Below are 27,331 nucleotides of genomic sequence, written 5' to 3' on the forward strand. Positions count from 1 at the left end.
CTTATCTCAGCATCCCCGGAGCCTGGCCGGGCCTGGGTACAGAGTAAGCAGCACCCAGCCTCCAGCTGCAGCGGTGGATGGAGAGGTGACCCTAGCTTTGCTCCTGGCAGCAGTGAAGTCACCTGCCCTTTAAACTGCAACCTGGGAACTCCCTGGCGGTCCAGTGGTTAGGACTCTGCGCGTTCACTGCCGAGGGCCTGGGCTCGATCCCTGGTTGGGAAACTAAGATCCCACAAGCCAGGCAGCATGGCCAATAAACAAACAAACGAACGAACTGCAACCTAATTTCCCTTCAGGAGTGTGGACTGCAGAGAGGAAGGGCGTTGATGGAGTAGTTCAGTACCTGTGTATGGTTTAGTGTCAAGTTTACGTTCTTTCTTCTCAAAGGTAAAGTGAAATCCTTTATCCAGAGCCCTGTTTCATGGGAGCTCTGAAAAGAAGGCTGAACAGGACAGTATTTTGTACTTGCTGTTTGGTGTCCCACTGCCCAGTGCTGTGGGGCCCAGCAGAACTCAGCGCGTTCTTTCGGCTTCTCTGGGCAGCTGGTCACGTGCCAGGGATGGGGGCGGGGGGGTGGGGATTTGAATGCTTGCTTCTTCATGCCGAGAAGCGTTTTGGAGCTTTTCTTAACCAACAAGAGAATGACAGAGAAGAAAAGAGCTAAACAATATGATAAGGTTGGATATTTGAGATATCTTGAGAGCTCACGCTTTAAGCACTAAGTGTCCTGTCGGGTCTTAAAAATTGGTTAGGGAAGAATATTGGAAACAACTAAACATTAACTGGTTGGGGAAAGGTGAATAGATTAACCAAGTGGATTACGGTACAGCCGTTGAAATAATTGTGATGATTATAAAGCAGTTTGGGAAACTGAATAACAGTAAGTGTGAAGAAAAACATATTACGAAATTGTATTTGTATTCTGATAACAACTATGCAAAAACAGCTTGCATGTGGGCAGGAAGCAGAAGGAGTGTGAAACAGGTAAACACTGGCTCTCCTGGAGGGGGTGTATGGGTTATCCGTTGCCGAACTGATGGTGAGTAACAAACACCACAAACTTAGGGGCCTGAAACAACAACCACTTTTTGCCGCACATGAGTTTGTGGGTTTGGCTGAGCGGTTCTTTTGGTCTGGCAGAACTTCACTGTTCCTGCCTGGGCTCACTCACACATCTGCTGTCACCTGGTGGGTCATCTGAGGCTTGGCTGGTCTAGGATGCCCTTGGCTAGGACGACAGGGGCTTCTCTCCATAAATCTCTCACATCCCTCCAACCGGCTAGCCTGGGCTTGTGGTGGTGTCAGGGGCCCAAGAGGGAGGTGGTAGCTCTCAAGGCCTTTTGGGGCTAGTCTCAGAAATGGCACACCATCACTTCTGCCCTTCTTTTTGGCCAAAGAAAGGCATTAGGTCAGCCCCAGTTCAAGGGGAAATATATGTTACCTCCTGATGGGAGTTGAGGGGTGGACAATTGGGGCCCTTTTTACAATCAGGCTACACAGTAGGTGAACATTTATTTATAACAAAGGGTCCTTTGCTCCTTGGAGAAATGCCTGATGCTGGGCCTCAGGAAGAATTGTACAAGGTGAGCTCGGAATAGCTTGTCTTAAGGGAAAGCGAGGACGTCGTCGAGGCCTGCTGGATTCAGGTTAATAAAACTCAGGAGACAACTTGCAGAGTTCCTTCTGCCCAAAATAGGGACACCTAGAGCTTCCATAAGAATAATGACAGCAGACTGAAACTCATGAATCATGTTTGAATCTATGAGTTCATAAAAATTCCCCAAAAGAACTGAAACGGAACAAAGCCCCACATAATTTGTGGCACATTAAAATGGCCACAGAGTTTTTGACACCACTTCCTTCTGCAGATGGGGTCTTCGTTCCCCTCCTCCTGACCTTGGGTGGGCTCTGTGATTGCTTTGGCCAGTGGGGTGCAGTCAGTGTGATCCAGTCAGTGTGATACAGGCCTTAAGAAACCCGCAGCTTCCTCCTCCTGTGTGGGAACCCCCTGCGGGAGCCCTGAGCTGCCACATGAGAAGCCTGACCGTCCCGGGACCGTTGTGCTGGAGAAGTGGCAGCTGCACCCACCTTCCAGCCATGCCTGCCAAGGTGCCGGATGTGGAAGAAGCCTTCTCGGGGCCCCCAGACCAGCCGGCTGAATCCCACCCAGCGACCTCAGTGCTGCGTGGGGCAGAGCGCTCTGCTGAGCCCTGCCCAAATTCTTGACCCACAAAACCTCGAGATATCATAAAATGGTGGTTGTCTTAAGTAGCTAACGTTGGGTGATTCGTTTTGCAGTGATAGGTTCCCAGAACACAGCTCATCCCACGTCTGCGGGTGGTAGGGAACCAGCTCACTATTTTGAAAACTGGTAAAGGGAAAGAGTCACACACTTACTCAGTCTTCCCTGTACGAACCATTCATGGGTTACCTAAATTGTTGACGAAGGGAAGTTTCTCCTTGTAGAAATATTCCTGCCGATAAATGAAGGAGGAATGAAAAAGGAGAATTTCACTGTTTTGCAACCCCTCACGGCATAAGGATCTACGCCTGTGCAGGACGGAGGCCGCTGACCACAGGACAATAGGACACTTAAGTGTGGCTGGTCCAGACAGAGATGCATGTGCCGGAGTGTGATGTACGCTCCCGTTTTAGTACGAAGAAACAAATGTAAAATTCCTCATCACAAATTTTTATGTTGAAATGATATTTTGGATATATTAGGTTAAATAAGATACATTAAAATTACTTTCACCTCTTTCATTTAACTTTTTTTTTTTTTTTGGCTGCGTTGGGTCTTCGTTGCTGCACGTGGGCTTTCTCTAGTTGCAGCAAGCGGGGGCTACTCTTCGTTGCGGTGCTCAGGCTTCTCATTGTGGTGGCTTCTCTTGTTGCGGAGCACAGGCTCTAGGTGCGCGGGCTTCAGTAGTTGTGGCACGCGGGCTCAGTAGTTGTGGCGCATGGGCTTAGTTGCTCCACGGCATGTGGGATCTTCCCGGACCAGGGATCGAACCCATGTCCCCTGCTTTGGCAGACGGATTCCCAACCACTGTGTCACTAAGGAAGTCCCCCTTTAACTTTTGTTTTAATGTGACTACTAGAAAATTCACTATGTGACTCAGCTGTGGGTCACATTTTCTATTGGGCAGTGCAGCTGACTAGTCACTGACATCCCGAAGGGAGAGGCTCTCCGGCTGGATGCCACCCCGGGACGCAGCTCTGCCCCCATCGGCCTGCAGCTCATCAGACCTCTAGGTCTGACTCCCAACTTACAGGAAGTACAGGGCCCTGGGGAGCATGATAAATAAGGAAGCTGTGAGAACCCCTACAGAACAGATACCCGGTGTCTTCAACAAATAAATTACCTAGAAAAAAATTAAGGAGGGGTGGGGGAGAATGTATAGATTTAAAGAGATGTGTGTGAGAGAGAACAACTAATCAGAAGGCCTGGCCCTTATTTGCAAAAGTTGTAAAAAAATATTTATCAGACAACTGGGGAGATTTGAACACTGAGTAATATTTGATGATATTTAGGAATTACTGCTCCTGGGATTTCCCTGGCGGTCCAGCGGTTAAGACTCTGCGCTTCCACTGCGGGGGGCGCAGGTTCGATCCCTGGTTTGGGAACTAAGATCCTGCGAGCTGCGTGGTGCAGGGAAAGAAAAAAAAATGGAATTGGCTGCGCTCCTTTTTTTTTTCAGTTGTGATAACAGTATAAAATAGGATATCATATAATATAAAAAGGAGTCCTTAACTGTTAGAGATTCTAACAGGAATAATTTGGATGAAATGATATGGTATCTGGGAAGTGCCTCAAAATAAGCCAGTGCTGTGAGGTACAGGCAAAGCAAGGCTGGCCTCGTGGTGACTGTTGAAGCTGGATTACGGGGTTCTGTTGTACTTTTCTCTATACTTCTTCGTGTGTTTGAGCTTTCCCATAATAAACAGTGTTTTGTTTTTTTTTTAATCCTTTTAATCCTTTTGTTCTAATGATTATGGAATCAAAAGAAACCCTCTGGTTGGTGCTATGGGGAGGGGGCGGGTTGGGGGCAGGGAGTACAGAGAGGACCTTACCTTGTCTTGTGACTCCAGCACTCTCTTGTGGGTGCCAGCCCTTCCGTCCTTCCTGCTTCTCTGGGGGTGGCTAGGGAAGTCAGACAGGTGTGGCAGGGAGACTGGCTTTCTTAGAGGATGAGAAGGAACCTATTTCTCTTTCAACTCTCATTTCACTGGGGGCTTCGCGGTTTAGCTGGCCTGTCAGGGGTCTCTCCAAGAATATCACATGACAACTCAGGGTCCTTAAATAACCCCTGTTTTTTTGTTGTTTTTAATTTTTTGGGTTTGCCACATGACATGCGGGATCTTAGTTCCTGACCAGGGATGGAACCTGCGCCCCTTGCAGTTGAAGCACGGACTCTTAACCACTGGACCCCCAGGGAAGTCCGTGGGGTTTTGGTTTTAGGGGGTCCCTGTCCTTCCTGACTTTGGGTGTAGATATTGAGTCAATGAGTTTCCTGACTTCAGAGTCTGACTTTCATTAGTTTGGTATCAAAATCAATGTTATCATTAACTGATAAACATTTATTGAGCATCTGCTCTGTGCCAGAGAGTACCACCAATCAGGGCAGAGTCAAAACAGCCCCTGCCTCAGATAGTTGAGGTACAGCCAGCGGACACACAGCCTGCCGCTGTGGGCCAGGCACCTGGCTCGGTGCCGGGTTGGGGACAGGTAAAGCTCTGAGGGAGTGTGCTTCCTGGTCAGGAGTCCCCGGGCTTTAATGACACCCGCCTCCACATGGACACATTCTGAGCTTCTGTCCTGCACATCCCTTCTGTGCTTCTCTTTCAGGATGAGTGTGCAAACCATCCGCAACGTTTTTAGTGTCGAGACTGGCTACCGGCTCTCAGATGATCAAATAGTCAACCATTTCCCGAACCACTATGAACTGACGCGGAAGGATCTGATGGTGAAAAACATCAAGAGATACAGGAAAGAGCTGGAGAAGGAAGGGAGTCCTTTGGCAGAGAAGGACGAAAGTGGGAAATACCTCTACCTGGGTTTGTGTCCTTTCCACCGGCCTCACGTTTTAAATAGATAGTGGAGTATTCTCCAGTGGCACAAGACCGCGAGATGGTGACTGTTGGCTTTGAGGGATGAACGTGTTTGTGGGCACCTCTTTCATTCCAGGCATCTCCAGAATTGGGGGAGGGGGCTCAACTTGGAATCTGAGTTTGTGTGAGTGCCTTGGGAATGTGTACAGGAGGTGATGGGCGTGGGGGACACTCCCTGAGTTACAGACTGCCAGGAGGGATCATTACTGTGTCCAGCAATGCCTGGGGAGCGCAGTGCGTCCCTGCCCCGTCTGGTGAGAAAAGCTGGGCTGTTGGGTAATTTCAGAATCCCTTTAGCACACGTGGGGAAAAGTACATAAGTGACCTCTCTGGGCCTCGTTCCCTAATCTGATAAATGGGAATGATAACAATACCTATCTCACAGTTTACTGTGGGGATTAAATGATACAGATTTGTCAAGTACTTAGCACACAGCTAAAAGAGAAAACTCATTACAGGCAGACCTCAGAGGTATGGTGGGTCAGTTCCAGACCACCAAAATAAAGCAAATTACCACAATGGGACTTCGCTGGTGGTCCAGTGGTTAGGACTCCACGCTTCCACTGCCAGGGGCCCGGGTTCGATCCCTGGTCAGGGAACTATGATCCTGCAAACTGCATGGTGTGGCCCAAAATAAATAAATAAGTAAATAAAAAGAATGAAGTTTTAAAATAAAGCGAATACCGCAATAAAAGCAAGCCACATGAGTTTTTTGGTTTCCCACTGCATATAAAGGTTATCCTTACACTAAACTGTAGTCTGTCAAGTGTACAATAGCATTATGTCTTAAAAAAAAGTCAATGTACATACCTTAATTAATTAATTATACTTTTGGCGACATTGGGTCTTTGTTGCTGCACGTGGGCTTTCTCTAGTTGCGGCGAGCAGGGGCTACTTTTTGTTGCGGTTCTCAGGCCTCTCATTGTGGTGGCTTCTCTTGTTGTGGAGCATGGGCTCTAGGCACGCGGGCTTCAGTAGTTGTGACACGTGGGCTCAGTAGTTGAGGCTTGCGGGCTCTAGAGCGCAGGCTCGGTAGTTGTGGCGCACGAGCTTAGTTGCTCCCCGGCATGTGGGATCTTCCCGGACCAGGGATTGAACCCGTGTCCCCTGCATTGGCAGGCGGCTTCTTAACCACTGCGCCACCAGGGAAGTCCGTACATACCTTAATTTAAAAATACTTTATTGCTTAGAAATGTTAACCACCATCCGAGCCTTCAGTGAGTTGTAATTTTTTTGCAGTAGTAACATTAGAGATCACTGATTTCAGATCACCATAGCAAACATAATAATAATGAAAAAAAAAATAATGAAAAAGTTTGAAATACTGCGACCGATAGACTTGCTCCACGCAGGGTTGCCACAAACCTTCAGTTTGTAAAAAACGCATTATCTGTGTAGCACAATAAAGTGAGGTGCGCCTGTGTCGTACTGGGATTGAACTGCAGAAGCCCTTGCCCTGTGGGATGCTGGGTGGGGGCGTGAGGTAGCGAAACAGGCCCTGAAGCGGCAGTGGCAGCATCTTTCTGTCCGTGGCCCCCGGCGGGCTGGCTCACCGTTGTCCCCTCTCTGTTACCCTCAGACTTCGTCCCCGTCACCTACATGCTGCCTGCTGACTACAACCTGTTCGTGGAGGAGTTCAGGAAAAGCCCCTCTAGCACCTGGATCATGAAACCTTGTGGCAAAGCCCAGGGAAAGGGCATCTTTCTGATCAACAAGCTCTCGCAAATCAAAAAGTGGTCCCGGGACAGCAAAACGTCTTCGTAAGTGGGGGAGCCTGTTGCGTGTGCTTTGCCACGGGTGGGGGGGGGGCCCTCGCTTGCTTTTCCAGGTGTGCAGCATTTGTGCAGGTATACACGTGGCAGCAGGGCAAGGCTCTGTGGCCACTGTAGCGTCACCAGTCGTAGAATCTCACCTGGGGATGGTGGGTAAACTGGCGTAAGGTCACAGGAGCAGGGAGCCTCGCTGGCCGCTCTCTGTCCTGAAAGCTGGGGGGAGACCCGTCCAGTCCTGGTGCTTCTGAGGTGGCGAAGCACATGCTTAACACCTAGGTGCCTGGGCTTGAGCCCCTGTCTGACACTCACCACCTGAGTAAGTTTTGTTGTATAGACTCTTAGGTTCTTCATCCGGGTAAACTGGGGACACAAATAGCACCAGCCTCACGGGGTCGAGGTGGGGATGGACCCGAGCGCCAGGCAGTGTGTGCGGTCAGTGTAAGAGAAGACCTAAGTGACCATCAGGTCAGGTCTCCTCTCTGGATTGGGTGCCCCTCAGAACGGAGGACACCAGGAGATTTCATCTGAGGCTCACTCTTTGCCTCTTTGAGGTCCTTAACTGCCGGGAAGTGCCTGGAGGCCACCATCGGTGCCATCCTTTCCGGGTGGGCCAGTGGCTCCCCTGAATTCCCAGGAGTGGCAGGGATGCCTCCTTGTGTCCCGCATTTAAGTCTGACTGCATGATGCCAGCACCCGGGGGTTCCTCTGTGGATACCCCCCACCCTTGTTTTCTCCCCGTGAACTGGCCTCTCACTTAATGAGAGGCAGCAAGCTTGTCACCAGCCGACTAAAGACCTCTGGTCTTTTTTTTTTTAATTTATTTTATTGAAGTACAGTTGATTTGCAATGCTGTTTTCATTTCTGCGGTACAGCAAAGTGATTCAGTTATACATATATAGATCCTTTTTCATATTCTTTTCCATTATGGTTTATCGCAGGATATTTGAGTATATCTCCCTGTGTTGTACAGGAGGACCTTGTTGTTTATCCATCCTATGTATAACAGTTTGCAACTGTTAACCCCAAACTCCCAATCCATCCCTCCCTGACCCCCTCTTTGGCAACCAGAAGTCTGTTCTCTATGAGACCTCTGGTCTTTGCATCTAACCTCGACTTTGACACGCCCAGGTTCCTGACTCAGTCTACCAAGGAAGCCTACGTGATCTCTCTGTACATTAACAACCCGTTACTAATCGGCGGCAGGAAGTTTGACCTGCGCTTGTATGTTCTGGTGTCTACGTACCGCCCACTGCGCTGCTACATGTAAGAGCCGGAGTTTTGTTTCCATTCTTTAGACTGAGCTTTGGGAATTCCCTGGTGGTCCAGTGGTTAGGACTTGGCTTCCACTGCGGGGGGCCCGGGTTCGATTCCTGGTTGGGGAGCTAAGATTCCCGCATAATGCGCGCTGTGGCAAAAAAAAAAAAAAAAAAAAAAAAAAAAAAAAACACGAATTAATCACCAAACCCAAGCAGCTCGAGTCCTGAACACTGCTTTTAAGGCCTCAAGTTGGAAAACATGAACTGCTTCCTAAGAGGCTACCCTGAGCCAAGCATCACACCAAGAACTTGAGCCTCCTAAAAAAAAAAGACCGTGCTTTGACACGATACTTCCTACTCCTCGGAGACCTTGCAAGGGTTGGTCGAACTCCACGTACAAGTAGTGCCTGGCATGTGATCCATGTTGAGTAAGGCCGTAACTTTGACACGAATGTGAATCTTTAAAGCAAAAAGCAACTCTTTTACCCTTGCAAAGATACTCAGAGAAAGAAGCCAGACACAGAAGGCCACATGTTGTACAATTCCATTTATATGACGCATCCAGAAGAGGCAAAACTGTAGAAACAGAAAGTAGATTAGTGTTTGCCCAGCATCAGGGTCTGATGGTCGCAGGGTTTCTTTCTGGGGTGATGCAGATGTAAAATTGATTGTGGTGATGGTTGCACGACTCTGAATATACCAAACACCGTTGAGTTGTACACTTCATGTGGATGAGTTATATGGCACGTAAATTATATCTTAATAAAGCTATTATGTAAAAAGAACCATAAAAAATAACAAAGCAGCTGTTTAAAAAGTTTAAAACAAAAAGCAGCTCTTTTAAGAGAAAAAAAAGTGTTATATTTTGTTTACGCTTGTCCTCAGAGTATTGAATTCATCTGAATTCCCACTTAGGTATAAACTTGGATTTTGCCGCTTTTGCACGGTAAAATACACCCCGAGTACCAGTGAGCTGGACAACATGTTTGTTCATCTCACCAACGTTGCCATTCAGAAACACGGGGTAAGTGTTTCTTTTCCCTTGAGCTTAAGGAAATGGACTGATTTTATGGGTTTCTTTGTTTTTCTATTTGCAGGAGGGGTTGGGTGGGTACCGGAGTTGAATTTAAGATGCCCTGGCACTGATGAGGATTTTGTGGGTTTCTTCATTTTTCTATTTGCAGGAGAGGGTGGGTGGGTATAAGAGTTGTATTTAAGATGCTCTGGCACTGATTGGGAGGGGGAACCCCAAATATCCAGTGTGCTTGTCCCACTGGGGGTGGGGCATTTGGAGAAAGTCCCACATTCAAGTAGTTCTGGGACCTTGGGCAACTTAATTGACTCTTGGAGCCTGGGTCTCTCGAGTCATAAAAGGAGATAATATTATTACCTTGTGGGGCTTGTGGGAGGATTATATGAGAGGACTTGTGCTTGGTCATTCAGTTAAAGACCAGGTACTGAGCACCTGTCTGGGGTGGTCCCATGATGAGGGCTACAATTATGGGCAAAAACTTCCTTCACCCCTACTCTCATGGAGCCTAGAGCCTGTGGGGGGAAGGCAGTCATCAAATAATCACACTGCATCTGAGATACACGTTCTGCAGGTAGAGATGCAGGCCTGGAGGAGCTTGGAATGAAGGGGCCTGTAGTCCAGGTGGTCGGAGACCGCCGCGCACAAGTGGCCTTGAGCAGAGAGCTGAAGTCTGAGCGGGGGTTCCCTGGGTGGAGGAGTGGGAAGAGCATTCTAGCAGAGGGCACAGCACGTGCCAAGTCCCCGTGGCAGGAAGGAGCATCGCAGGAGCTGAAAGGAGTCGGGGCAGCTGGAGCCCCCGAGCGAGGCGGGTAGAGTGAGAGGACCCTGTAGAGGCCAGCGGAGGCCGGGACACAGGACGTGGTAGGTTCTGTGCAGGCTTTGGGGCTATAATCCAGTCCTGGCGAACAAGGCCTGAAGGTCTCATTTCTATAGGAAAGACTCTTCCATTTGGGTCTTGCTTGAATGGAAGCCTGAATACCCTAGTCTTTTCATCATTTGAATAGAAAGAGGGTAAATATTGATAGAAAACAAGCTTTTCTGAGTAACCTACTGAAGGGTTTGGTCAGACCAGCTTGGGCCCAATCCCGTGCCCATCACTTAACCTCTGGGTGACTTGGGCAAGTCACCCAGCCTCCCTCTCAAACAGGAGCCCTGGTTTTTACCTTCCTGGTCGTGGCAACTGGCTTCCCTGTGGGGCTGACCCCAGCTCACCTGCCCGTCGGGTTTTCCTGCGAGCAGACTGAGAGAGCGTTGTCGTTACAGCGTTCACAGTTAGGGGAGAAGGGGCGACTCGGCCAAGGCCTTACTCATAAGAATTTGGGAAAATGGTCTTTCAGGTGACACAGCACAGAACTTAACAGCCATTTGGGGACGCCACACCCTTCATAACCAAGTAGCACATTTCGTGAAGTCTGGGCGGGGGTGGGAAATGACAGTGACCGACCTCGAGTCCACTTGGTGTCCTGAGGTCAGTGCATGATGTGTTGGCCTGCTAAGCCGCCTCACCCTGGGGGGGCCAGACTGAAATTGGGAGGGTCCCATTTGATGAGCCTTCTCAGGACATCAAACACGAGGTCACTATTTCCATCACTAAGGAAAAGAAGCCATTTTAAAAAGACAGAAGGAGAGAGCTGAGGCTGTCTTCAGCCTGGCATCTCTTCGTGCACGGGAAGCAGCAGTGCTCTCCACATTCTTCCTGTTTCTAAATGCTTCGCTTTTTAATGTGAGAAACAGGTTACTCCGAGAAACGTCCGTTTCACCCTTGAATGAAAGCTTCACATGGCTCTAAGTTAGCATTGCGTAGAGAATAGATGTTATATCGAACACAGAAATGCTGTGGGCCAGTGGATCTGCTTGTCCACCGAGGGCCCCTGGGGGCAGAGCACCACCCGGCACTCTGGGGCAGGATGATGAGACACATCCCTGCCCTCAGGAAGCTCAGAGTCCAGCCAGAGGGGCAGATTGCAAAGGACAGAGTGTCAGGAAAGGTCAAGAGGCCTTGAGAGTGCGGGAGTGGGGTTTGGGGCCTGCCAGGAGGCTGGCTTAACCACGACTGCTGGCGGGTTTCCCAGGGTGCAGGGTGGGTCCTGAAATGTGCAGCGTTTGCAAGTTGATAGGAGAAAAATGTTCTGGGATAACTCTGAGAAAATAACTTTCCTACGGCCAAAAAGCGGCGCTTTTTGTATCATTACTTTGTATCTATCTATCTATATATATATATTTGCGGTACACGGGCCTCTCACTTTTGTGGCCTCTCACGCTGCGGAGCACAGCCTCCGGACGCGCAGGCTCAGCGGCCATGGCTCACGGGCCCAGCTGCTCCGCGGCATGTGGGGTCTTCCCAGACCGGGGCACGAACCCGTGTCCCCTGCATCGGCAGGCAGACTCTCAAGCACTGCGCCACCAGGGAAGCCCTGTATCTATACTTTTTATATCTATGCACGTGTCAGACAGTGTTTTGCATAAAGTGTATACTTTATGCCTCTGGAACTTTTTTTAAGTAAACAAATTTTTCTTGATAGTAAAAAGAATCTGTATATAGGAAAAGAAAAGGTATTGCTGGACAGTTAGCCTAGTTTTTCCTATAATTTATTTTAGGGCTACAGTCCTTTTTTTAGGGATACAAACACCAAGTAATATATTTGAGAGCCTGTTTGAGGTGAACAAGCTTGGACACCTCATCTTTTGAGGCATTTTAGTAAGAACTGACATGTAAAAGGAATTTGTCTCTGACCTTGAAAAGATGTTTTTAAAAATATGGATAATTCTTTGCTTTTATATGTAAACAGAGTGCTTGGAGTTTGTTCCTTATTAGGCTGATTTTGTTTTAGTTCACAGTTACCAACTTTATACTTAGAAAATGAAATCTCCGTCTCATAACTGTCTAATATACTTCAGTATTTTCTAGCTTTTTGCCTCCAAAGAAGCAGTGTGTGGAGAATTAATGTTCAGAGTCAGAGAAGTAGAAAGAGCACTGAACTGGCATCGGAAAACCTGGGCTAAGGTCCCAGCTCTGTCACAGCCAGGATGAAAGCTTGGGCAAGTAATGGGGCCTCTCTGAGCCCGAGTGTCTCAGACAGCTGGGACGCTGTGAGGAAGATTCACGTGTGGGTCTCTTAAACCATTGTGACCGGGGCATGGTGTGTCCCAGGTTGGCTTCTCCAGGAAACAGAGGTAGAGATGAGCGTGCAGGAGGTTTACTGGGGCACGATGTCAGGGGCAACACCAGGAGTTGGGGGGAGCCGGATTGGGCAGACGGGGGTCAAGTGGGGACACAGCTGCAGCAGGGGCCCCAGCCAACCTCAGCACGCTCTGCAGCTGGGTGCCCCTGAAGAGTTGTCCCAGACGGAGACAGGGGCCAATACCCAGGCACCAACCCCTCACTGGCTGTGGGCTGCCCGAGGAGGGGTTGGACTAGGCAGGTCCTCTTAACCAAGGGCAGCTCCCTGAAAGGGTCTCTGCTGTAAGAAGGAACACCTTGATCTTGAAGGGGTGTCTGGGTGGCACTCCATCCACAGCAGGCACCGTAAGGGATAAAGCATTGATTATGAGAATACTACAGAGTTGAGTGTAGTTGGCCCTCCATATCCCAGGACTCCACATCTGCGGGTTCAAGCAGCCGTGGGTTGAAAATATTCGAAAAGGGACTTCCCTGGCAGTCCAGTGGTTAAGACTCTGCGCTTCCTCCATAGGGGGCGTGGGTTCCATCCCTGGTTGGGGAACTAAGATCCTGCCAGCTGTGCGAAGCAACCAGCTTCAGAAAAAAAAAATTCCAGAAATTTCCAAAACAGCAAAACTTGAATTTGCTGCTCAATGGCAACTATTTTTGTAGTATTTATTTTGTGTTTACAATTTACATAGCATTTACATCACATTAGCTATTATAAGGAATCTAGAGATGATTTAAAGTACACAGGAGATGGGGAGGATGTGTGTAGGTTACAGGCAAATACAATGTCATTTTATATAAGGGACTTAGGCGTCCAAGGATTTTGGCATCCAAGGGGGGTCCTGGAACCACTCCCCTGTGGATACCGAGGGACAGCTGTATTTTAAAACATCACATGTGTAGGAGGCCCAGATCCCCAAGGGGCAGGGCCCATCCACTTTGTTCCCGGGTGCCCGCCCCCCCCGCACACCAAGGGGCACCAGAAATGCTCAAGGGTGAGAGCAAGCGCTGGGCTCCTCTGGGAGCATTGCCTGGGGCGCCACCCCCTTTTCTGTGGCCAGGAGGATTACAACCACATCCACGGGGGCAAGTGGACGGTGCACAACCTGCGGCTGTACCTGGAGAGCACCCGAGGCAAGGAGGTGGCCAGCAGGCTGTTCGACGAGATCCACTGGATCATTGTGCAGTCCCTGAAGGCCGTGGCGGTGAGTCCCAGGAGTGCTGGGGGCGGGGCGGGGAGCCCTGGGAGGAGAGAGCAAAGGAGACCACGCAAGCCTAGCAAGAGTTTGGGATTTGGGGGTGCAGGTGGCTCTTTTGTTAAAAATAGCTGTTTTTATGGTCTCACCTCCTACACATCTGCCAGAGGCCAGGGTGGTCTCGGGAAGGGAGAGGGGCTGGCTCCTGGCTGGCGTTGCTGCAGCCATGGCCCTGGAACCTCTACAGAAGGGCAGGGACCTCGTGACGTCATCGTCGGCTCTTCTGTGCCCACTGAGTCGAGAATGAGTGTTTTGTCATAAGCTGATGCTTTGGAGATGGACTTTTCAGCAGCCTCCCTATTTTTAGGCTTCCTGCTTTGCTATTTCATAGACATTTAGGGCTGGAGAGAGCCTCTTTTTTTTCACTCAAGTCTCATATCTGTTGTCTGGTTTGAAGTTTTGGTGTTTTGTTTCACCGTTCTAAAGCAGGTGTGCATCTATTTTCAAAGGGAAAGCAGAGGATAAACCCTGGGGCACCAACGTGCAGGCCGCTATTTCTGGCGCAGATGGCGGTGGGCAGACTGCAGTAGTGCCCACACACCGGGGTTGAGGGGCTGCGAAAAGAGCTGCGCTTGCTGGAGTCGGAAACGCGGGGAGATTGCTGTTCTGGAGAAAGTGTGATGTGGGTTTGGCAGCGAGGTGGACGTGTGTGAAAAGATTTATGTGAAACCTTCTCAGTGGAAGATTAAGGCCCTCTCTCCCCGCTTTTTCTTTTCCCCCTTTGGCCACGCTGTGCGGCTTGGCGGGATCTTACTTCCCCGACCAGGGATTGAACCTGGGCCATGGCAGTTCCTAACCGCTGGACCGCTGGGGAATTTGCTCTCCCATTTTTAACTTTGAAAATGCCAACTTATACTAATTCCCCTGTACGTGAAAAGCTTTGTTGAAACAACTGCGTAAAGAAAACTATGGACAGGAAAGGTGACCCTTCAGTGGACACTTCGGCTTTGCTGTGCCTTGAATCGAGCTCCTTCTGTGTCAGCAAGCACTGATGAGCCCTGCCTGTGCCTTCAGTCTGCGTCTCGGGCCCACAGGGAGGACTCGGCGGGGAAAAGCGCAGGGTCTAGTTAGTCTAGTTAGCTGTTGGAGAGAGGCGTCTCAGGGGTCACGGTGCGGATGTGTGGGGAGCCCTGGGCTCAGATTTCAAGCCGAAGCCACCATGTGCCTCCTGGCGACGTGGCACAAGTGCCTGCCCTCCGTGGGCCTCGGGGGTGTCCTCTGTGAAATTGGGGTCGTGACCCTGATGTCTCGGGCTGGTTGTGTGAACACGCTCCGCGGAGGCTAACTTACGGGCTGGGAAGGTAAATGGCGGCGGCTGTAACACAGGCGATGTGGGGGCCTCAGCGCCCGATTAAACCAGTGCCTCCGCTCCCGTCCTGGCCTGATTGGCAGAACTCTGAGAAAGAGTTGGCTGTTTAATCAAGAAAACCTGTGTCCTGGCCCCGGATACACAGCCTGTCTCGAGGCTGGATCTGCCAGGCGCCTCTGAGCATCTTCTCCTGGGCCTCAGCCTCCTGAGCTGAGAAGCTGTTGGATTTCTAAGGCTCTGAGGCTTTGGGGAGCAGGGATTTATTTTTTCAGTTTTTATTAATTTAGCAAATATTTGGTCACCTTGTTTTTAACCAGGTTGTTGCCTTCGGGGAATCGAGGGGAGGGGCAGGCAGGGAAACAGGAGGCTGCGGTAACTCGTGAGGAGGGCCTGGTGCAGGGTGTGGACCACGTGGGGGGCCCACGGAGAAGCCGAGAGGCAGAGCTTGGGAGCAGAATGCTCAGAGGGCCAGAGACAGCGGGGCTGGGGGATGACAGAGGGTGAGTGACTGTCCTCTGTTCCCTCTGTGCTGCAGACGCTTTTGGGGACAGTGGTGTGTGCGCTGGCCGGGTTAGGACACCAGGCTTTCAGTGGAAATGCAATAATTCCGCTAAATTTCCACGTGATGAAACAGCCCCCCAGCCTGGTTTTCCTCCAGTGAGTGGGGCTGCACTGGGCTCTCTCCCCCTTAGACGTTTCCTGTTCTAAATCCAGTGTTTTAGGGAGAGTCCAGGCATCCACTAACGTATGAATAGGCCTTACCATCCTCACAGTCGCGTCTGTGTGCTCCCCTCGCTGTGGGGTGCATGAGAGTCCCCGGGGAGCGTGTAGCACTGCTGCTGGCTGGGCCTCTCCTGGAGGGTTTAATCCAGGCAGCTTGGGCAGCCTGGAAGTCTGTGTTGTAAACAAGCTGCTGGTGGCTTTTTTATGCACTTGGAGAACAATTTTTGAAATGGAATTAAAAACTGAGAAGAAGGGACTTCCCTGGTGGCACAGTGGTTAAGAATCCGCCTGTCAATGCAGGGGACACGGGTTCGAGCCCTGGTCCGGGAAGATCCCACATGCCACGGAGCAACTAAGCCCGTGCGCCACAACTACTGAGCCCACGTGCTGCAACTACTGAAGCCTATGCGCCTAGAGCCCACGCTCCGCAGCCAAGAGAAGCCACCGCAGTGAGAAGCCCATGCACTGCAACGAAGACCCCAAAATAAATTAATTAATTAAAGAAAAAAAACCTAAGAAAATCCAAAAAACATTTTTTTTTTTTTTTGGCGGTACGCGGGCCTCTCCCGCTGCAGAGCACAGGCTCCGGACGCGCAGGCCCAGTGGCCATGGCCCACGGGCCCAGCCGCCCCGTGGCACGTGGGATCCCCCCGGACCGGAGCATGAACCCGCGCCCCCTGCGCCGGCAGGCGGACCCCCAACCACTGCGCCACCAGGGAAGCCCAATCGAAAAATTTTAAGTAAATGGATTTGACTTTTGACTTTTGTCACAGAGAGCAGAGGTTCGTACGCTGCATCCCGAGGGGTCTGTGAAGGGACTGACAGCCTGGTGGGCTGTGTGTGTGTGTGTGTGTGTGTGTGTGTGTGTGTGTGTAAAGACGCACAGGCCTGAACTTTGGGTGCCTGGGCTTGGAGCTGGACTTCTGTCCACTCTGAGGAAAGTCTTGTGCCAACGGAGACGTTCATTACTGGTTGTCAGACCTCAGATGAATGAGACGTGGAGATGGTGATTGCTTCACGAACCCCCTTTCCATCCCTGACCTTGCGGGAGGAACACGGAGAGGAAGGGGGGAGGGGAGAGGGCGGAGATGGGAAGCCACTGGTCACGGGAGTGAGCTGGCATCACCACCGTGAGTAGGGTCCTGCCGCTTTAACATCCCACAACTCCACGATGTGGGTCTTGGCTGGGCCCCCCAGTTCTGGCTCTGTAACCCGCCGGTCCTCTCCCTGCAGCCGGTGATGAACAACGACAAACACTGCTTTGAGTGCTACGGCTATGACATCATCATTGACGACAAGCTGAAGCCCTGGCTGATCGAGGTACCCACGCGCTGCATGCCCGCGTGCCTGGTCGCCCCGCACCCTCCCGGTGCTTCTGCCTCAGGCTCCGCGGCCCCAGCCAGATGTTTCCCAGGCCACGGTGGGCGCGGTAGGACGGGGCGGGCAGATGTCCAGGTCTGACGGTTTGCTGATGGTTGGGGAATACACACTCCCGGTCTGTCACCTCCGGCGAGCCTAGCCCACAGAGCCCGAGCCATCCTCCCCCTTCCGAATGGGTGCTTCCGGGTGAGTCCAGGTCCTGGGGCCCGGCCCTGTCGGACACTGTTCCCATTCAGGAAAGGAGCTCACAGACCCGGAAGCCCTTGGGAGGCCGTAGCGTTCTGTCTGGAAATAAGGAACGCTATCCTCTTGGGAGGAAGGCGTAGTTTGGAAGTGGACTCATATGCCCGTTTCAAGGCGTAGACAGGATGTAGTGATGGCTGTTCTAGAAAGAGCAAAGTGCATACACCCTTTTCCTGATGACGGTGGCAGCGGGCGCTGGCACACCCGTCTGAGGCCCTGACACGGAGCCCACCTTGCCGGGTGGTCCTGCTTTGCTCTGCTGCCTGGAAGAGGGTCTCAGGCCTCAGGGGCGCAGGGCTGGACGGGCAGAAAGGGTGCAGGCTTCCACTCTGGTGACTCATCTCCCCGCTAGTGCCCCTGAGTGCCGTGTCCTCTCACCACACCCATGTGGACGGGACGGCTCAGGCCCTTTAGCTCAGTCCTGTTTCCAGCCGAAGCTGAGTCACAAGAGCAAGTGAGTGGTCCCCTGTAGGGGAGTCAGTGGGGGCCCTGCAGGGAGCTGCCAGGAGAACAGGTTACGGGAGGGCGAGCTGTGTGTGTGTGTGTGTGTGTGTAGATAAATGTGCGTATAGATAGACAGGTAGGTCAGTCCTTAGATATAACATATTTATGGTTTTTTTCCCTCCATCTTAAACAGAGTAAATAACTTGAATGGAGCTCAAGCTTTCCTTGATGAACTAGGATCTTAATTGTGAACATTACATCTAAAATACTAACAGGTCTTAACTGTAGCATATCTGTAAAAAGAATTACAGTATTATACGATCAACCACAGTGGTAATTTCAGGGGCAACCGAGGTCCACCCTGCCGGTGGCACAAAGACACAGTCTGACTGCTGGGCGGGGAAGCCTGAACAGCTTGCACGTTTGCTGTCTCTTCTCTCTCACGGCCTGAGAAAACAGCCCACCAAAGTCATTACAGCTGTGCCTAAAACAAGGGTAGATAGGTACTGACTGAGGGCCCGTGGGACTCTCGGCGGAGTAAGTGGCCACGTTTTAACACACGGATTTTGTGACTTGGCTGACCTCCTCAGAGGCCTGGACGGGCTCCTCACCTGGTCAGAATGTTGCTTTGTTGGTGAGCTAGTACTTACTCTCTCAGCAGAAGGGGTCCTTTTCCTTTTACTCGACCCACGATGCTGCTTGGTCAGGGTCATTGGGTCACTGATTCCAGCAAAGCTCTGGGCAGCATTTGGTGCTGGGGACAGAGCTCATCACACAGGTAGTCGCTGAAATGACGTTTGTGATGGACATTGACCTACGATTTTTGTTTGCATGGTGACGGATTTGTAGCTTCTGTTCCTAATCCTGTCTTTAAATATCGTTTGTATTTCCCCTAACAGCTAATGAAATAGATCATGAAATGCTCCCTGAAGGCGTTAGGTATGAACGGTGTGAATCACAACCGTGTCTGCGTCGTGCGGCCTCGCTCCAGGCGAGTAAGTGGTCTAGCCAAAGGATGTGTTCTCTTTCCTCTCGTAGGTGAACGCGTCCCCATCCCTCACCTCCAGCACTGCCAACGACCGAATCCTTAAGTATAACCTGATTAATGACACCCTCAACATCGCCGTCCCTAACGGCGAAATTCCAGACTGTAAATGGAACAAGTCACCCCCAAAGGAAGTCCTCGGCAATTATGAAGTTCTGTAAGTTTGTGTGTCTGTGCAGCTGGCCCCGTGTGTGTCAGATTGGGGGGTACCAGGGCCCACCTGGGATTTTCTAGGTATACGTGGACTCACCTTATCGGGTAGAGTACTTTGTTTTTTGGTGTTATGAGATAGATCTCGTAGCAGACAAGCGTTTGCGTGCTGAACCAGGCCTCGGTCTAGTCTTGTGCCTGAGAAACATTAACGAAGCATTGCCACGTTTGCTGCTGGGGCAGCAGGAGCTGGTCACGTGCCGTGGAGCAGGGGCTGGCCACGCCCTGGCCCACCCCGAGAGCTGTGTGACACTGAGGAACTAATCGATCTCTTTGAGTCTCCGTGTATACATCTTTTTAAATGAGGATAATACGATCTGTCTTACGGTGGTGAGAGGAAAAGAAATGTAGCATTTGAGGGCTTGACACACGTGTTGTCACATTTCGTTTCTCCAGCAACTTTGTGAGGTGAGGGTTGTCAATGGCTCCATCTTACACGTGTGGAAACAAAGGCTCAGAGGGGTTACGTGGCACGTTGGTGGTGACATAAAGCGGGGGAAAGTGAGAACCCATCAGGAGGGCAGTGGTCGAGCAAGTCCAATTCGTTCTCACCATACAAGAGTGAGTGGACGTTAAAAGGACTGACCTGGGGCTGTGCCGGGGGCCCGGGAGGAAAGCGAGCTGCAGGAAAGGGAGCCTGATGTGATCCATGTGAAACGGGCAGTGGTCCCGGTGCCCCCTCCCTCGGTGTGATGGGCATTTCCATGTGCGGTGGCTGCTCTGAGAGTGGACGGGCCAGGAGGCGTGGAGGGACACGCATTAGGGTGTCAGCATGGACACCACTGCTGCAGGGGTGTGGGCCGGGGAAGGGGAGCCAGGAAGAGAGGGGAATAGCACCCAACCCGTAGGACTGGATATGTTAGGATCACGTTACGTGATCCTGTAAAAGTAAACATGTGCGTTTAACTTAACATTTTTAAAAAATGAAGAAGTGGTGAGTGAACTTTACACAGCGCACAGATCCCAGGCTCTTGGCTGGTAGCGCTGCTGCCATGTGGACGTAAGTGTGCAGCCCGGGGAGGGTGGTCGGGAACCGAAAGGGCGACCAGTTGGCCGGTCGGTTGTGTCCTCCAGTGCGTCTGCTGTGCAGGTGGGGTGGAGAGTAGGCAGAGGGTGGAAGTGCCCGCGGTGCTCGCCAGGTGCGGGAGAAGGGCAAGGAAGCGTGAGGGTGTGAGCAGGTGAGGACGGTGTGGGGGTGGGGAGGGGTCATGGGGTCAGGGCTGTAGGACAGTGAGCTGGGAAGAGGAGGGGCAGAGGTCAGAGTGAGGCTGGCGCCCGAGGTTTTGCAGGGGCTGCGGTCACCAAACATGGCAAGGTCGGGTGCCCTGGGAACGGGGCTGAGCTGGGGTGGAGGACAAGGTCATCGGAGAGGGCAGTAGGTCAGGGAGTCGGGGTCCCGTCTGTTTGGTGGCTGCAGTCACCAGCAACAGTGAGCCGAGAGCCTGAATCTTAAGGAATTAGGGGCAGTGACACGGAGGATTAGAGGTGACCAAGGCCGGGTGAGGGTGGTGAATTCTGCTGACCTGGGAAGGAGGTTTGCGGTGGGAGGGTCTCCTCCAGAGTGGGAGGGAAAACAGGCCCACTCCAGGGGCTGCAGGGGAAGCCAGGTTGCCGAGCAGGAAGGTGAAGGGGACCTTCCAGGATAAGGTGGGGGATGGGGGGGTGCTGTGTCCGTTGCTGACGATGGACAGAGCTCTCAGTGCGCAGAGGGAGGGAGAGTTTGCCGGTGGGGCCAGGATGGGGCCTGTCCAGAGCCTCGGGGGTTAGCATTGTGGGTGGTGCAGGGTGACACGCGGGTGACGGACGTCAGACTGTGATGGAGGGCCTCGTGGGCCCAGTCCTGAGACAGATGGGGGGCTGTGTGGGGAAGGAGTCTGGCCAGAGTCTGGTGGGTCCGCCTTGGTCCAGCTGAGGGTGGCGGGGAGGCGGGCTGCGAGGGCCCTGTGGGACCCTCTACGCCCATCAACCCATTGCCTCCTTGAGGGAGTGGGCAGACGCTCCATCTCCAGTTGAAGACGCAGTGGTCCGAAGCCTCAGTGCTTTTACTTGGAGAGACAAAAAGGTGGGCCGCCCTCAATCCGTTCAGCCACCCTCTCCCCAGATGAGGTGATAAGGAAAGCTCCAGCGCGGGGCCGACAGTTCTGAATCCTTCCATTCGGGACCTGCTCCCGTTGCTTCAGACGACCTGGGGCCGCGTGGGGTGGGCCCTGACGTCACACGCACCGCCCTGTCCTCCTGCCGTGCCAGCCTCTCTGCATTCCGCTGCGTGCTCCCAAGTGCCCTTCAGAGCATCCCGGCCAGGGTGCCGGTGCCCCTGATGTGGCACCCAGAAACAGGCGCTCTTGCTGCTGCCCCAGCTCGCTGTCCTGGCCTTGGGGCCACAGAGCCTGGCATTTTGCATCTGCTCCCTCCGGGGCCCAGTTCGGAAGGTGCCCGTTCTACTTTTATGGCCTTTCAAAAAAGAAATGCTCTGAACCCTGACAGTGAGTGGATTCTGCCTGTCGAAAGGCCAGGAGAGCAGCCCACCAGCACAGAAGGGGCCTGAGAAGAGCCATCCGGTCTCTGACTCTACTCCACGCCCGCTGTGTCCATGGGCACACCATCCCTGGGAGCAGCCCGTCCTGGATGCCAGCTGCTTGCCAAACGCTCATTTCAGTTCGTTTTGTTGGCAAGCTGCACAAATACCCAGTGAGACTGGGAGCCCACCTGTGGGTCTCCCCTGTGTTCATTCAGCAGATTCTTATTGCACACCCCCCCACGAGTGAGATGCTGGGGAGGACCGTGAAGCAGACGGGGGTGGGGGTGGGGAGGGGTCACTCCAGCCCTTTGGTCGGTACTGCAGACGCGTGCAGGCAATAGAGTGATGATGTATGAATGGGAGTGCCCAGGGGAGGGGAGGGGCCAGGGTGGCTTCCGGGAGAGCCCCCCACAGGCAGAACCGCCAGTGTCCCCGGGGAGTCCTCTGTCCAGCTTCGTCTCTCTGTAGGGAGATGGGGAGGAGAGGGGGGCCCACGTGTTGTGGTCTGACATCTACGTCTGGCAGAGGGAAACCCCATTGTGCCTGCCGCATAGACGACACTCGGCGACTGGCCTTCCTCTTCCCCCGCCTCCCCTTTCAGCCCCGTTTGCCACCAGAAGCCCAATGCAGAAATGTGTTCTTCAACCTCAGAGCCTCTAACCCACACTCAACCCACGGATTCTGACCCTGGGAATGAGCTTATAACGGAAGCACACCCTCTCCCAGAAGTCAGCAAGATGTAGCTAACGCAGCATAACTGAGCATCTTAGTACCGTCTGCGTGTGATGTGAACGTCTTCACACGTGTCACAGAGGCTCCTCGGTCAGGGTGTGGTCAGCAGTGATACCTACGCACACACTTCAACAGTGGCAGGAACTTCACGCTCTGAGCTACAGGGTGAAAAGTTCCGAATTAGGAATCCGGACTCCTGGGTTTTATTTAATCCTGCCTCTGCCGCGTACCAGCTGTGTGACTTTAGCACACTGAGTCAACCCCTCTGAGCCCCACGCTCCTCAAACAGGAGGTGGGAATCATAACGCCTCCTGGTCTGAGTCAGGAGGGTGATGTGAAGCCACGGCGGGGGTGGGTAGGAGACCCTGTTCGCTGGAGCCTGCGTGGTGCCGGGGCCCACAACAGGTCCTGCGGGTTTCACCACCCTCATGGGACCCCCAAAAGAGGGGCCCCACCCCGGCAAGAAAGGATCACCCAGATGCCAAAACGGTCAGGGGCGCTGAGGTTCTAGGCCAGTGCTTTCTGATGCAAGAGCCCAGGCTGTACTCTCTGTCCAGGCCGTGCTTTAGCGCCGCGCCAGCCTGACACAGGAACGTTGGTGGGGGGAGGGGTGGGGGGGTCACAGCTGGTGGAGGCGGCACTGGCCTTGCCTGTGAGCCAGCTGCAGGGCCTCCTCCTGGGCGGGCCACCCACACCCTGTGCCCCGTCTGAAATGGGGTTAGTCATCCCCGCCCCACAGATGCTCAGCGAGGTGCTGCGTGGAAAGTATTTCCAGACGTCACTTCTCTCCCTCACTACCCTGAGGGCTCATTTCTTTCCTTGGGGTCATTGCCAAGTTCAGTCTGGTGGCCTGTATAAAATGTCAGCTGCAGGGGTGGGGACCGCCCACAGTAACAGTTTGAGGCAGTTGTACTTGTGTTCCATGGCCTGGGGCAGTGGTTGGTGGGCTGGAGGCGTGTGGGACGGGGCCAGGCTGCTTCTCCGGGTGACAGGCCTTGGCCGCACCGCAGCCATGGTGACACTGCCGCTGAGCCCTGGAGATGCTTCTCTGTTTCTAGGTACGACGAGGAGCTGGCACAGGGCGACGGGGCTGACCGAGAGCTGAGGAGTCGGCCGGGCCAGTCGCTGGGACCCAGAGGGGGCCGATCGAGAGACTCCGGGAGGACCGTCCTCACAACCTGGAAGTGACCACCAGCGAGAGCAAAACTCCAGCCTGCACCCACCCTTGCTGAAGACCTATTTTGGAAACTTCCTTTTTCTAGAGCTTTTTTCCTTTCCTAAACCCTGTAAATAAATAAAGGCATTTCTTTGGAAGGTTAAGGAGCCTATTATTGGGGAAAAGTCCCTGTTTCTCCTTTACGCTCACACGACACTCTGACAACAGATGTATGGAGATTTTTCCCACACCAAGCAGTTCTGCCACAGCGCTGGGTGTCCTACCATTTAACTCAGTTCTGACGCTGTCTGCCTGGAGTTGGAGTCAGATCCCACAGGTAAGGCCTCAGTCTCACAAGACTGCCCCCACCGTCTCAACTTCAGACGCCGACCGCAAGCCCACGTTGTTAACTGTGCTTCTGACCAACTGGCTGTAAGTTGGAGGTTCCCACAACCCTATCCTTGGGTTCAATTAATTTGCTAGTGGGGCTCTCGGAATTCAGGAAGACAGTTTGCTTACTAGGTTACTGGTTTACATAAAGGGTGCAACTCGGGAAAAGCCAGATGGGAGAGATGCACAGGGCGAGGTGTGTCTGAAGGGGCATGGAGCTTCCATGTCCTCTCCGGGGACACCACCCTGGACGCTCTTCAGATTCCATAGTCCGGGGATATTTATGGAGGCCTCGTTACACAGACATGATTGATTAAATCATTGGCCATTGGCGACTGACTCAACCTCCGGCCTCGCTCCCTTCCTGGAGGCTGCAGTGTGGGGCTGAAAGTTCCACCCCTCCAATCACGTGGTTGGTTCCCCAGGCAGCCAGCTCACATCCGAGGCCACCCAGGAGCCCCAGCCCCCAGTCAGTAGCGCAAACTCTGGCTTGCTTGAAAGGGACTTGTTAGGAACAACAAAAGATACCCATTTCACCTTTATGCTCTGTAGCAATTTTAGGAACTGGGAACAAAACTAAATATAACAGAGATGTCCCTGTAGCTCTTAGAAAGGAAATTACAAGGGTTTTAGGAGCTGTGTGCCAGGAAAGGGGGTGGAGACCAAATATATATTTCTTGTAAATCACAATATCACAGTCTATTTCATAAGGGCTGTAAGAACTGATTCACAAATGTATGAAACGAGCTCTTTCCACAGAAAGTAACAGCTTCAGCCTGTGATTTAGTTTATTATAAGGTATTTACGTTTTTAAAATTTGGCACTAAATTAAAAACAAACCCCAAACCTGAATATCTTACAAAATCATGCCGCCGTGAGAAAACAAAACATTTAATCTGACGGCTGCTTTCATTCCTTTTAGCTTGACTGCGATTTGGAGGAAAACAGGCGACTAGAAATATTCCTCAGCATTTATCGTTACAAAGTCCTTTGTCTTGATGCTCTCAGACAACTCACCTGGGTTTTGTAGGTGAGTCTGTCTGTCCGATGAGCCCAGGCAATTCCCAGCATGTGGCTCATATGACATCAGCATCTGGGTTTGCCACAGACGCAGAGGTAAGCGCTGTTCGTAGCCGTTGGCGGCGGGATAAGCTCTTGATGTGATGTGTTTACCCACAAGCCACCCTGGTCACCACTGACCTACAGAAAAATATGGGGAGGCAGCCCGTGTCCCTCTGTAGAGCGACTGATGCGGCCGAATAACCCATGGGGATATTCCTCTTAGTAAGAACCTTTTACTGGCACATGTGACAGTTTTCATTGATGCTTCATTCACTGTCCTGAGTTTCTTTTTCAACTCCCCACCTCTTTTTGGTTACAACGTTAGGAATAGGATTTTGTTGTTAACATAATTACGCCAAGGACATAGAAGATAGAGGTCTTCCCCGTACCCATGTGCGAACACCTGTCGCGCTTACATGTCTCGTGTGTATACACGTGCTCACATATACTTAATGATGCTTCACTGCCATTTAGGGGAAAAGGTCCTTTTAAATGGATCTGGTACAGTACAAAGTGAACAAAATGTAATACAAATGGCATTTAGCCAGAATCCAAAGAAACTGCAACTTGGAGGGATCTGTCTGCTGTGTTCACGCTAAGCCTGAAACAGCTCCAGCTCATGGATCGAGGCGTTTCGTGTGTTCCTTAATATTTAGGCCCGCTGTGGATGGCAGGTGTGGCTTCGAGCCTCTGAATCAGACCTGGGCTTGAGGCCTGGCTCTGCCACTTATTAGTTTGTCCCAAGGCTGACAGTGGCTCTTTGGACCTCTGCTTCCCAGTGTTTAAGAAGGGGATTACCTATATTTGCCTTAGAAATAACAAGTGCCACCGCCTGCCCCACCTTGCTCTAGTTCCAGCTCTGACGGGGTTTTCTTCCCCAGGAGGGGACAAAATCCACGTGGCTGGCCTCCACCCTCAGCTTCTGCACACAGCTTTTCCACCCACCACTTCTCACAACCCAGGTTCTCCGTTATGTTGCTTTATTTTTGCCTCTCGGATGTGTCTGGGAAAGGGTGAAGTCCCTGGCTGGGAATGTGACCGCAGGCTGAGCTCAGGGGGCAGTTCAATCACGGAGGAAAGAAGTTAGTTTGCCAGTGACCAGGTTGCTAGGTGAGAGCAAGTGTCTGCTAAATAGATTTATGTCAGATATTGACTGTGACATTAGTGATGTCATGTTCTGGGGCAGATGTTTCCTCTGGACTTTTCTAGAACATGCAGGAGTAGGAAGTATGCGATGTGTGGAGAGGCCTTGGGAAGTTGTTGGGCTGTGAACAGACTGTCGGGTCACTCGGCTCAGGTCTTGGCAGTGGTGTCCCCATTTGGAATCGTCCAGGATGACAATTTTTGTTTTCTTATCAGCTCCCATTACTTTTTTCCGTTTGATGGGGTGGGAGCGGGTGGTTCCCGAAGTCTGAGGGTTGTAGCATCTGGTCATTTTCAGCGATTCTTTTTGTTTGATTTTTCGCACAGTGAACTCATCATTTGCCTGCCTCCTGAATGGGCTGCTCCCTCAGTATTCTTTGGCAGATGCTCAAGCCCAAAATGAAGGAGTCTTCCTACATGTTCCCCCCCTCACAGCCCGGCAGTCCCCAAACCTGGTGACAGGCTCCTCAGTGGGCCTCCCACCTGGACCACTGGGTCTCGGCCCGCAGCCCCACCCCATGCAACTGGGTTCCACCGTCTGGCCCAGAGGATTTTTCTGACCTGTGGCCATTTCTCCCAGCACACTGTGGTTCTTCAGCACCATCCACAGAGCCTCCTGTGCTTGGGGGGACCTGGAGGCCCTCCATACACGGTGTCCGCCAGCTCCAAACTCACCTGATTTTCTAACCCCAGGAGACTGGCAGTTCCCACCATCCCTCTAGGTCCACTTTCCAGCTCTGCTGTCTTTCCAGCCAGCCCCGGAGGAGCTTCTCTGGTCTCGCCAGCGTCAGGCCATGAGCCTCCTGTGGCCAGGGAAGCAGGTGAGTGTCTGCTGCAGGGACCCCGGCCAGCCGGCCTCTCGCCTGACTCCTGGCACTGCCCAGTGACTAGTGCCCACAAGGTGCTCATTAACAGGAGCTGTGCCCACGTGGGGTTCCCTGGGACAGTTCAGGACACCTGGGAGGCAACAGGAGCACCATCAGATTTTGTTTCCTGTTTCTCATTAAAGCAGACGAGGTATTTTTATCTCTCTTCTGATTTGTCCCAGCCTGAATCCTACTGTGTCTCATACGCTCCTCCCCCACGCCCCACGCCACGTGGCTCGCGGGATCTTGGTTCCCCAACCAGGGATCGAACCCAAGCCCTCGGCAGTGAAAGAGCAGAGTCCTAACCACTGGGCCTCCAGGGGATTTCCTCATATGCTTTTAAGCTGAAGATAGCATCGTCGTACTTCTGTGCCTAGAGGGTTCCGAGCGTTCCATCTCGTGCTCATTTCTTCCATGGCTGCTGTGCTCCCTTAGCAGAAGGGAGCCTGAGGGTCTGCAGGGTCCCCTGCAGGGAGCCATGGGCTTCCCTGCCCCTTGATTGTCCTTTTTTT

General features: G+C 52.2%; 1 protein-coding gene across 3 annotated transcripts in view; it reads left to right on the plus strand.

Annotated features, from left to right (window-relative positions):
• TTLL1 (TTL family tubulin polyglutamylase complex subunit L1) overlaps nt 1-23,522 on the plus strand; it is a 36,898-nt gene extending 13,376 nt beyond the window's left edge. For 2 of the 3 annotated variants that reach the window (XM_024737651.1, XM_024737650.1), the window contains 8 exons: nt 4,850-5,058; nt 6,692-6,872; nt 8,013-8,147; nt 9,056-9,164; nt 13,404-13,547; nt 16,864-16,950; nt 18,736-18,899; nt 23,261-23,522. In XM_024737651.1, the coding sequence (XP_024593419.1) occupies nt 4,850-5,058; nt 6,692-6,872; nt 8,013-8,147; nt 9,056-9,164; nt 13,404-13,547; nt 16,864-16,950; nt 18,736-18,899; nt 23,261-23,390 (1,159 nt within the window). In that variant the 3' untranslated portion in view covers nt 23,391-23,522. The remainder of the gene's footprint in view (nt 1-4,849; nt 5,059-6,691; nt 6,873-8,012; nt 8,148-9,055; nt 9,165-13,403; nt 13,548-16,863; nt 16,951-18,735; nt 18,900-23,260) is intronic. The other variant, XM_024737652.1, reaches the window with a different exon arrangement.
• Nucleotides 23,523-27,331: the final 3,809 nt, after the last annotated feature.

Source organism: Neophocaena asiaeorientalis, unplaced genomic scaffold, assembly GCF_003031525.2.
Source record: "Neophocaena asiaeorientalis asiaeorientalis breed wild unplaced genomic scaffold, Neophocaena_asiaeorientalis_V1.1 scaffold242, whole genome shotgun sequence".
NCBI classification, from domain to species: domain Eukaryota; kingdom Metazoa; phylum Chordata; class Mammalia; order Artiodactyla; family Phocoenidae; genus Neophocaena; species Neophocaena asiaeorientalis.